The following is a 9,905-nucleotide window of genomic DNA, read 5'->3' as shown; positions in this document are numbered from 1 at the left end:
CAAGTGTTTTTATATCAGTTTTTTGATCGTGTTTCAAGTAACAATTTTTACTGAAAAATTTGGTTCGTATTTGGAATGTATAATATTAAATGTAAGTTTTATAATAGTTGAGAAGTCAATGAAACATTAAACTAAGCAATAAAATGACTTTGCAACGTTTTACGAATTTTAGTTTTACTGCGGTCTCCCAGACCGCACATCACCGGTAGTGTAACAAGAATTGCAAGTTAAGGGTAAAATCTCTTTTTAATGAATAATTAAATTAACTTTATGCAAATTACGACCTGAAGAACACCTACATACATAATAATAAAACAAATACTTACTCTGTATTGAAAAGACTTTTATTTTAAACTGACGATATTATATTAGCCGAAGGGAGGTCGCCGGCCCTGTACGCCGAATTACTGGACGTGTCGGATTACCGCAAGGCCGCATAACTGAAATCGTACCATCATTTTCAAGGCCGCATAACTGACTAAGGAAGACATTATTAGCGAGGTCTTCATTGAAATACGTCCAAAATATTGCTGAATAGTTTTTTCAGTCTTCAATGGTCCAAAATTATTTTGAAATTCCGGTTTTAAAGGAGTAAATAGGAGTGATGGCAAAGCCACTAAAAAGCGATTAAAGTAGGCGGTAAGGTTTAATCATGCTGGTCAGCTCTAATATTTACTGAGGTAAACATTCAAATGAAGCTGTTGATGACACATTCACTTCAGAAAGGAGCCTATGTCATTTGTAGCAAACAGCATTGTGAGCCGAGGAGAGAAAAATTTAATTCGAGAGAAAACTGTTAAAATTAAAGCCGACCGACTCGAAAAAATTGATCGACATGAGCACAAACATGCGAGAGCATTCCTATGGGCTTTTGGGAATTCACACTGGCAAACAAGGGATTCCAGACAACTTGACGAGAAACTCACCCAATTGAAACAGCAATTTCAGGAAATTTCCTTCTTCGTTCGATATTGGGTATTCACGCACCAATTACAACCACGCAAGAACACACATACATCCATATATGAAAGGAATCATCGTATCAACTATGAAGTATGCAGGGGTGGTAATCAAACATTCTTTGTTATTTCATGTACCGTAAATATCCGGGCTTTAACGGCACATATGAGATGTAGAAGGAGAAAAGATTAATCTTGGATCTATAAGAAAGATGGTTTAAGGATTCATATTAATTCTAGAGTTCTAGAGGGAATGAAAACTATAAATACTAGTAGCAAACTTTTTGCACTTCATTGCATGTTCACTGACAACCTATTCCACTCAATATTCCCAGGTTCATGGGTGAAGAGGCAATACGTAACAACAACATAAAAATTCAAACTTTACTTGTCTATCTTTCCTTTACAACTGTTTACTTCGCACTCAATATCCAACAGCAATGGGGGAACAGCTCTCTCAGTATCCTGGGAAATGGACCGGCTGCTGGGCACACCCTCTTAACCACGCTATCACGTTGGAGATGGAAGGTAATACGTACGTAGAGAGCCACCCCTAATGAAATCGATTTTCCTCCTTGTATGCCTTTACAGTGACGCCTCCGCTACCCCCGTCGTGATGCGAATCCTGGGGGAAGAGCGGGGGCTGCGTCGCGTTCGCCCGCCGCATGGACGCGGGTGGCCGCGCTAGGCGCCGCGGCGCCTGCCTCCTCGGTTGCCGCACCCCGCCCCCGCCGCCCTCGCCGCCGAGGGCCGACCACCGCCGGACCCCGCAGGCGCTGTGCCGGCGGGCCGCGTCCGCCGCGGGCGCCTTCGGTGTCTGCGCCCTCGTCGTCGCTTACGCCCTCCTCGGGGCCGTGGCCTTCTCCGCGCTCGAGGGAGGCACCTTCGGTGGAGGAGGCGGCGGAGGGGGCGGCAAGGGCGGGGACGGCGGCCGCTCAGGAGGCAGCGGGCTCGTCGGGGACATAAGGAGCCGAACCGTCGAGAGGCTGTGGTCCATCACGGAGGACCTCAACATCCTCTACAAGGAGAACTGGACTCGCCTCGCGTCGCGTGAAGTGCTGCACTTCCAGGTAAGTTCACGTATACCAACGTAATAAAATAAGTTGACGATCGGCATCTCAAAACTTGCGATAAATTTAAAAATTTAGTTCCCATTATTTTCTGAACACACCTCCTAGATATACCCACTCTCAAAGCCTACTTCACATGATTTCACCCAATTGCCTTCTTCGCCAATTTGTTTATTGGTGATTATGATCGTTTGAAAATAATGACAACCATATTTTTCTGTTTTTCGAATCGTTGAATACTTCACGAGCATTCCTTAATTATTCCGTATTCACTATTGATTTTCTTATAATTCTGGTCAGGGATAATATAGCAAGAACTGCACAATTGCAAGAACTGAATTTCCTGCTCCAGAATAAACGCATTCCCACGTACTCAAATACTCACCTCCGACTTGCTTCTTCGAAAACTCTGAAGTTGGGAAGAATTTCAACGATTATTTGTTCCAATATCAGTCACGAGCGTTGAAAAAAGAGAACATCCTAACGAATCCCATTCATTTCAATGTATCGAAAAACGGCAATTAAAATTTAATAAGAAATTGCAAGGTGCATGCACATAAAAACTATTGAAATTTGAGAGAAAAACGATGAATTTCAAGAAAAAGAAATCAAAATATTATATTTGTAAGCTCTGATAATTAAAGAAACCCTAACTTTTTCGACGAAGTGCAAAAATTAATTTAAAATTAATTGGCAAAAAAATCACAATTTTCCGTCGGAAATGAACTTCCAGAATTACCTCTCGATATCTTATTCTTGAAATAAATAAATAAAAAATCAATAACAAATATTATCCATGATTCCATTTCTTAAAAATATTCGTCAAATAATGGCATAATTCCTCGACTAGGTACCCATTCCTATACTCAAGCGATGTAAGCATGCTCTACAAAGGAGTGTTCAAAGCAATGCCCTTCAATTGAAGTAAAATAAAAGCCGCGGTCTAGAGCAGGTGCATACGAGAGAGGGAAGGAGCTAACTTCATTCAACCTGATTTTCCCTAGAAATTTCATTCAAACGACGCCGCAATATCTGAGACTAAAGTGCCAACCTGTTGGGAAACGCTTTGCAAACCTCATTTCTCTCCAGTACAATGGCGATGTTAAAAAAAGTGATGGAATTTAATTATCTACACGGAAGTATTATTACACCAAACTCATGAAATAATTGATGATTAATAATAACATTGGTTCCTTCAATAACTCAGGCTACTTCATTAGCGGAAACCCCGAATTAATAATATAAAATCACGTATAACGACGATAACACTGATGTTGATTAACACCACCCAAGGGTAAGGTTGAACAAAAAAGTAATATAATACAATCTACATCATCATTTGCTGGGTAGCCGCAAAAAATACGCTCCAGAAACCATCGCGAATATGCTCCACTACCGGATTACAAGAATTCAATCAATTCTAAATGTTATATTTCATTACTTAACTAATACGGGCATATCATGCGTAACATATCTTTCTGACTGAAATAAAAAGCTCAAGCAACTTAAGAAGGCATGGAAAAGGTATCGCTGAGTCCTTCAGATTATTTGCGTTCAAGACTATTTGATCTGAGAGGTAACCAGTTCTCGGAATTGTGAAATTCTATAAAATCAAACACCCCATTCGAAATAAAAATACAAAAGGAGAAAATTAAACAGCATTCGCAGACAATTACCATTTTATTTAATTATTTTAAGGGTTTTTTGAGTTGTTCAGCACCATGCGATCACAGGTGGAACGAATTTTTTATATAAATCAGACTTCTTCTAAAGAAACAGGTGTAAGCATATACACATTATTCTTAGGAAACAAAGGTTACTTTATGCAATTAATGGTTCACCTCGAATTGTCTTCAAGCTTTTGTTTCATTGAAACGTGTAATAAAAAAATCCTACGGATTGATAAAAACTACAACAAACGATAAGTAAAATATAATTGAAATGTAAATGAAAACAAAGTAATTGAAACGCCAAATAGCTGGCCACAATAAAGTTGGCATTACAATCTAGTCCATTATGAAGTTTCCAGAAACAATAAGACCACGAGCTATGGTAGGAAAGCATTAATTTCCTCACACTGGACCTGCAGCGGGGGCTAAGGCTACAAAATAGAAGAAATCTAGAATCGAAAAAACGTCTTCGAGGATTATTTTACCCCTTCCAAGACTGCAAAGAAAAACTTGCGGGACCAACACATATTTTCGTCCCTTCCTTTTCCCAGTCCCTTTTTCCCTCTCCATTTTACATGGGTTTTATCCTAACATTCTCACCAAAGAGCTTTTTCGTAGCCTCTTGAGGCGGTATGTATGTGTAGTTTAATTTGGAGCGAGGATCCAAGAAGCCATCGGGTGGCCGTGCCTTTCCTCTCCCACACTCCCTCGGGTAGTTTCCGGATGAAGTACATGGGTTCGGTATGGGGACCGACTCACTGTTGGAGCTCAAGACGAAACAAAACGACCCCATTTCCAAGCTAATACCACGTCTAGGCTCAAAAACACCCTCTCAAAAAAACGATGATATGAATTCCACGAGGCTCAATATAAGGAATCGCGCTATAGTAAACTCGCCGTTAAATAAAGGTCGGATTTTCTTGGAAAAAAATTATCGTTTCTCCGTTGACGCGGCATTTTTCCTTATTTGAAGAGTTTATCCAGTTTCTGCAACAACATCATTCTCTTTTCCCTCTTTCCATTTAACACAACCAAAGAAACATTAAAAATACAAACGGATATTCCCATTCCCTGTTACTACTGGCGTAGTAAAATTATTATCGGAAAACGCTATTATAATTCATGCTCAGTGGCATCTTTAGAGTTGGAGAGTTCTCTGAAAAAAATAAGCAGTCACGGTTTACGCAAAATTTTCTGTGATACAATGGTTTCCAAATCACTTTTATGCAAGAAAATCATGCAATTTTACACCACAGAAACACACTATAACCCGAGGTAATGAGCAAAAGAAGTGAAAGCCGTTACGGTGGGCGACTACTTGCACAGCCATATCTAGAAATACCCTAATGGCTCTCCAAGGCAACTGTATTATAAGGAATTTTTGCAGACTGCTCTTTCATTCATTATTTTCAATAAATTAATGCCGAAGGAGTTCATAAGTATACTCAATAGTACTATGTTCAATATGATTCTGTATTGAGTTTAAATGACTAGTCTAAAAAACCAGGGAGTTTTGCTTGTTATTCTCATCAAAATCAATTATCTACACGAGAATTCGCTCAATGAATGCGATCGACTTATTTGATGGTAACCTAAAATAACGGTAACTTCCAACGGAGTTTCTAACGTGCTTGCTCTTTTAGCTCTGAAAACTATGGGTGGTTTATTTTTTCTCATTTTACAGCATCTAGAATTTTGAGGGCACATCATATCTAAATCTATATTTAAATACGGGTAGTCATAATCATGATCATATTCCATACGTTTTAATCACGCCTTCTTTTGTCTGGTATACCTAATTTTTTAGCCTTTAGACTGAATGAGACGAAAACCTATCCATCAACAACAACGTCCTCTTCAAGGCGATGGGTTTCATTTTAAACAAACCATTCGGAATATTATATACAAAAAGTATTTTTTCGAAATATTTTGACTGAATTTTACTCAATTTATCAGCATATGCAGAAATATTTAGCAACGTTCAAAACATCCTGTTAATCCGATTTCAGCTCAAGACTTTTTTTTCATTTCGACACGCACCTCGTTCCACAACAAAATGACGAAATTCATAAGAATAGTAAAGACCTAGCATAACGTATAACTTTCGGTTTACGTGTCCAACAAAATATTTGGGCCTTCCCGTGTCCAACATCTTGTTACCCGCTAACATTACCGGATATTTGATTACAAACATTTGTGGCATTTACGGAATGAATTCTAAAAAATAAATTGCCACTACAGGGAATTAATTTAAATAAATGCATACAAAATGAAGATGATGCATTTGCCAGTTATCAATGCCCTTATGACACATAATTAGAGACAGTAATCTCTGGAGAACTTTACACTAAACTTTACACGATATAAATATTTAAAGACGAGAAGATTTAAACATTCCTGGTTTTCCACACAGTAGGACTCTCAGCAACTTCCATAGCTTACCTGATAAAACTAGAGGTATTAATTCTTGCACTATAATTGGTATAACCCCCCCCCCCCCCCAATCATTTTATTTAAGCCTTCAAATTTTTTCCTCAAATTTAGACTTTAAAAATGTGGTAAAAATCATTATCACTACCCCACACCACTGTTTATTTGAGTAGGAATTGTTAAGAAATATATAAATGGATGAAAAGTTAGGGAAAAGGACTCCTTTGCATCGTATGATTAACCTTACACTAATTTGATTAGGTAATGAAATTCTACTAAGTCAAGGCTCACCGATTTGACAAAACTTCAGACAAGAATAGCCATCCAAGCATTTTACTGGACTGCATTTGATGATTATATCATCTGCAGACTTAAGTATTAACATTTTATTCAATTTTATTTTCTTTTTACAAAGCTGAATTTCTACCTCAATAAAACCGATGGACATGTTTCTTTCCCCATTAACACCGATATTCACATTGAACTCTCTCTTAAAACCTAATTTACGGTGATCTGAAATACCATCTACACTTACTTTCACAACATGTGGACCATAAAGCGCTTTTAAAGGCCATGCGAGCTCTCTAATAATTGAATACCAAACAGAGGTTAGCCCATCAGGATGACTGAATCTATGAGTAAGTGATCTCACGCAGTTCCACAACGGACAATAATCTACCTGAACAATTGATGGACATTGATCAAAGAAATCATAGCATTTGCAAAAAACAAAATGTGATACCTCCAAAACGCATAAATAGATTAATAGGAAACCGCGACGCCTACGGCAGATTTAACATAGTTAACCATAGACAAAAAGAATTATTTTCCTACGAAAGAGTACTATATCCCCCCTGATTTTTTTAAATTAAATTTCAGCATGGAATTTAACGTATTTCTTCTTAATATTTCTTTAATTTACAGCCTAGGGTACAAAATGCTACAATTTAAAGCTCGCAGATCCGCAAGCTCTTTCCCAAACAACGAATTAAGTTTATTTTAGGTGGTTTTTCTTATTTTGGCTGCATACGGCAGTTGATGTGCCTTTATCTCCTTATGCCTTATGTAAAGGCTTTTTTTTTGGTCGGTCAATAGAACCTATTCGGAGAAACGCTTCAATTAGATTGGAAAATAAAATCTACATAGCATCAATAGGAGTATTTTTACCAAGCACTCAAAGAATTTTTACATGCGCTTGAAAATTCAATGGAAAACACTATTTTGGAAGCGATAAATAAAACTCGCTTTTTCCGTGAACTGAAAAATTGAAATGCTTACGAGCTAAAACGACAAGCAAGATATAGAGGGGAATACATGGGAGAACTGAGGAGATTTTTATCAATAAATCAGGCCATGAAAATAGGAGCGGTGAATTCATTCAACTTTTCGGAAATGAAAACCAATTCAGAATGATCTCACTGGAATATTACGGGTCTGGATGAAATTGGTTCGATTGCCAATGGCATTAGCTAGATGTGTATGAATGGAAATGAAAGAAAAAGGCCTTTTGTCGAGGGACATCGATTCTGTAAATGGAGCACGACTTCAGCTCTAGGAGAGCTGTGCGCTCATTGCGTCTGAGCCTCATTGCCGAAGGCCTCGGGGAGATATCTCTCTTTCGATCTCTAATTAAAATCGCGTCCGCTCACTCAGGCGGACGTAACTTCAAGCGATCCCAATACCTTCGGAAATAATGTCACTGGGGTAAAAATTACACATCGATGGCGCGGAATGCCGAGGTGAATCGCCCTCTTGTGTTCCCAACCAGCATTCATGAGATAGAGACGTATACCCTTATATATGTCAGGCCACCCACAACACATCCCGAGACGTACTCGAGACCAGATCGAGATAACCGCAAAAAAAGGAATGAAAATGTGCTCTCAAATTTTGCAAGGTAACCTCGTAACGAACTCTACTCGTCGACCACCACAATCATCATGATACCAAGCATCCCAAGCTCAAAATCACATTGCACAGCCGTTCCACTAGATTTCCCATCGAATATTGCCAGAGATTTCGACGCTGCTTTTCTTTTTCGCCGATGACTAGCACTAGACGAAGGAAACAATGAAATCGGTGTAAGGGACGCTCAATATAGAATAATCCAATTCACTCTGAATAAAAAAAGTCTACAACTGCACTTTGCCAGAGTGTAGAATCGAATCTTTTGCATCAATATAATGGACTGAAACATGACGAATAGAATTACATACATCATTCAAGTAGTTAATTGAACAAATAACAATAATATTTCACAAAATATTAAAGACGAGCTTTAACGAAAATCAGTATAAAATTCAATATAAAGTAACAAATATAACTTTTCATCGCTCGGGGGATTAAGTGAGGGTGCTCATTCGGATTTTGAGACATGATTGAATAGGAGCCTGATAGATGATTCAGGAATGGCACGCAAAATTAATATCTAAACCTAATCAGCGACCACGCTCCGAGTGATGAAAAGCTTAATTTGTTACCTTTTAGTACATATATTTTTTGTACTGTTTTTGAGACACCGTGTTCTTTAATTTTTTTATTTTAAATTTACTTTCTACTTTTCAGTGGTGAATCATGTAATCGATTAATCCAAAGCTGTTAAAGAAATTTCTACCGACAAATTTATAACTAACGCCATCTATCGAGAAAAGTTTAAACTATTTTCCAAGAGGAAATTTATTTAATTGATTAGCGGACAATAAAAAAATTATTTTAAATGTCTGATAATTTAATATTGTATTGTCATCAGAAGCAAGGAGGTATACAAAATTACAAGCCAATCCAATAATGGTAAGTGGGTAAAAAATCAATTACAATATTCCATCTACGGAACAGAAAAACAGACGAATGTAGTAAGGAAAAAGTGTTTCAAAAGAAAACATAATAAGGTGATACTAAAAACCTAAGCTCTGACGGATTATGTTACTTGTATGATGGTCTCACTGACTAAATAATTAAACTGCAGACGAATTACATCTCATAACGTCAAGACTAAAATACAACAAAGAAAATACCACACCTCACCTCATATTCTTAGCATTCAATTTCGGTGGTCTGATCGATCAGAATTTCCCTTGAACGAGTAGTCAATATAATATATGAAAATTTATATAAATATTTTTTTCGGAAAGCATGGTGGTTTTTTTAAAACAACGCAAAAAGTCATCACCAGGATTATTCATCACATAAGTTCTCATCATATAGGGTTTGGTATTGGGAGGAGGCGACAGAGAGCTTGGGTCATTTCCGCCATGAGGGAAGGATAGGTAAGGATGGGTGGATGGTAACCTGGCGTCGGCATTAGCCTCTTAACGAAAGGCGCCAAGGGGACCACGGCTTAACGTCACATCCGACGGACGGAGTGTTGCACTTGAAATGTCCTCCCCATAACATTCAATCAGGGATCGGGTAGTCTCTGAAAATTATCTGCCACCGCTGGGATTTGAACCCAAGCCCACGGGGTGGGAAGCCAACACTCTAGCCTCCACGCCAACCCGAACATTAGTTCTCATCAAAAATCACTATCCTAAAAAAATACTTGCAGGGCGCTCGAGTAAATTATTAATGAATATTTATCAACAGTTTCTATAGCATGATATTCTAGGGTAAGTCAATTATTATCCGCGATGCAGTTTAAAATATTTATGTATACATAATACTACAATACTTTATTACTTACAATGCTACAATACTATTCTATATAAAATTCGAAGGCAGAACCGTTACTAATTTTCAGACGATGTGCCACTTTGTCCATAGTTAATCGCAGTGGCGCC

General features: G+C 38.0%; 1 protein-coding gene across 1 annotated transcript in view; it reads left to right on the top strand.

Moving 5' to 3' along the window:
• The first annotated feature begins 1,624 nt into the window (after positions 1-1,624).
• Positions 1,625-9,905, top strand: part of LOC124155228 (potassium channel subfamily K member 18-like) — a 30,157-nt gene continuing 21,876 nt past the window's right edge. Inside the window, exon 1 of the mRNA XM_046528944.1 lies at positions 1,625-2,029. Within this exon, the coding sequence (XP_046384900.1) occupies positions 1,625-2,029 (405 nt within the window). The remainder of the gene's footprint in view (positions 2,030-9,905) is intronic.

The sequence above is a fragment of the Ischnura elegans genome, chromosome 3 (assembly GCF_921293095.1).
Source record: "Ischnura elegans chromosome 3, ioIscEleg1.1, whole genome shotgun sequence".
Lineage (NCBI taxonomy): Eukaryota > Metazoa > Arthropoda > Insecta > Odonata > Coenagrionidae > Ischnura > Ischnura elegans.
The sequence above is the reverse complement of the archived record's forward strand: the minus strand, read 5'-3'. Positions and strand labels throughout refer to the sequence as shown.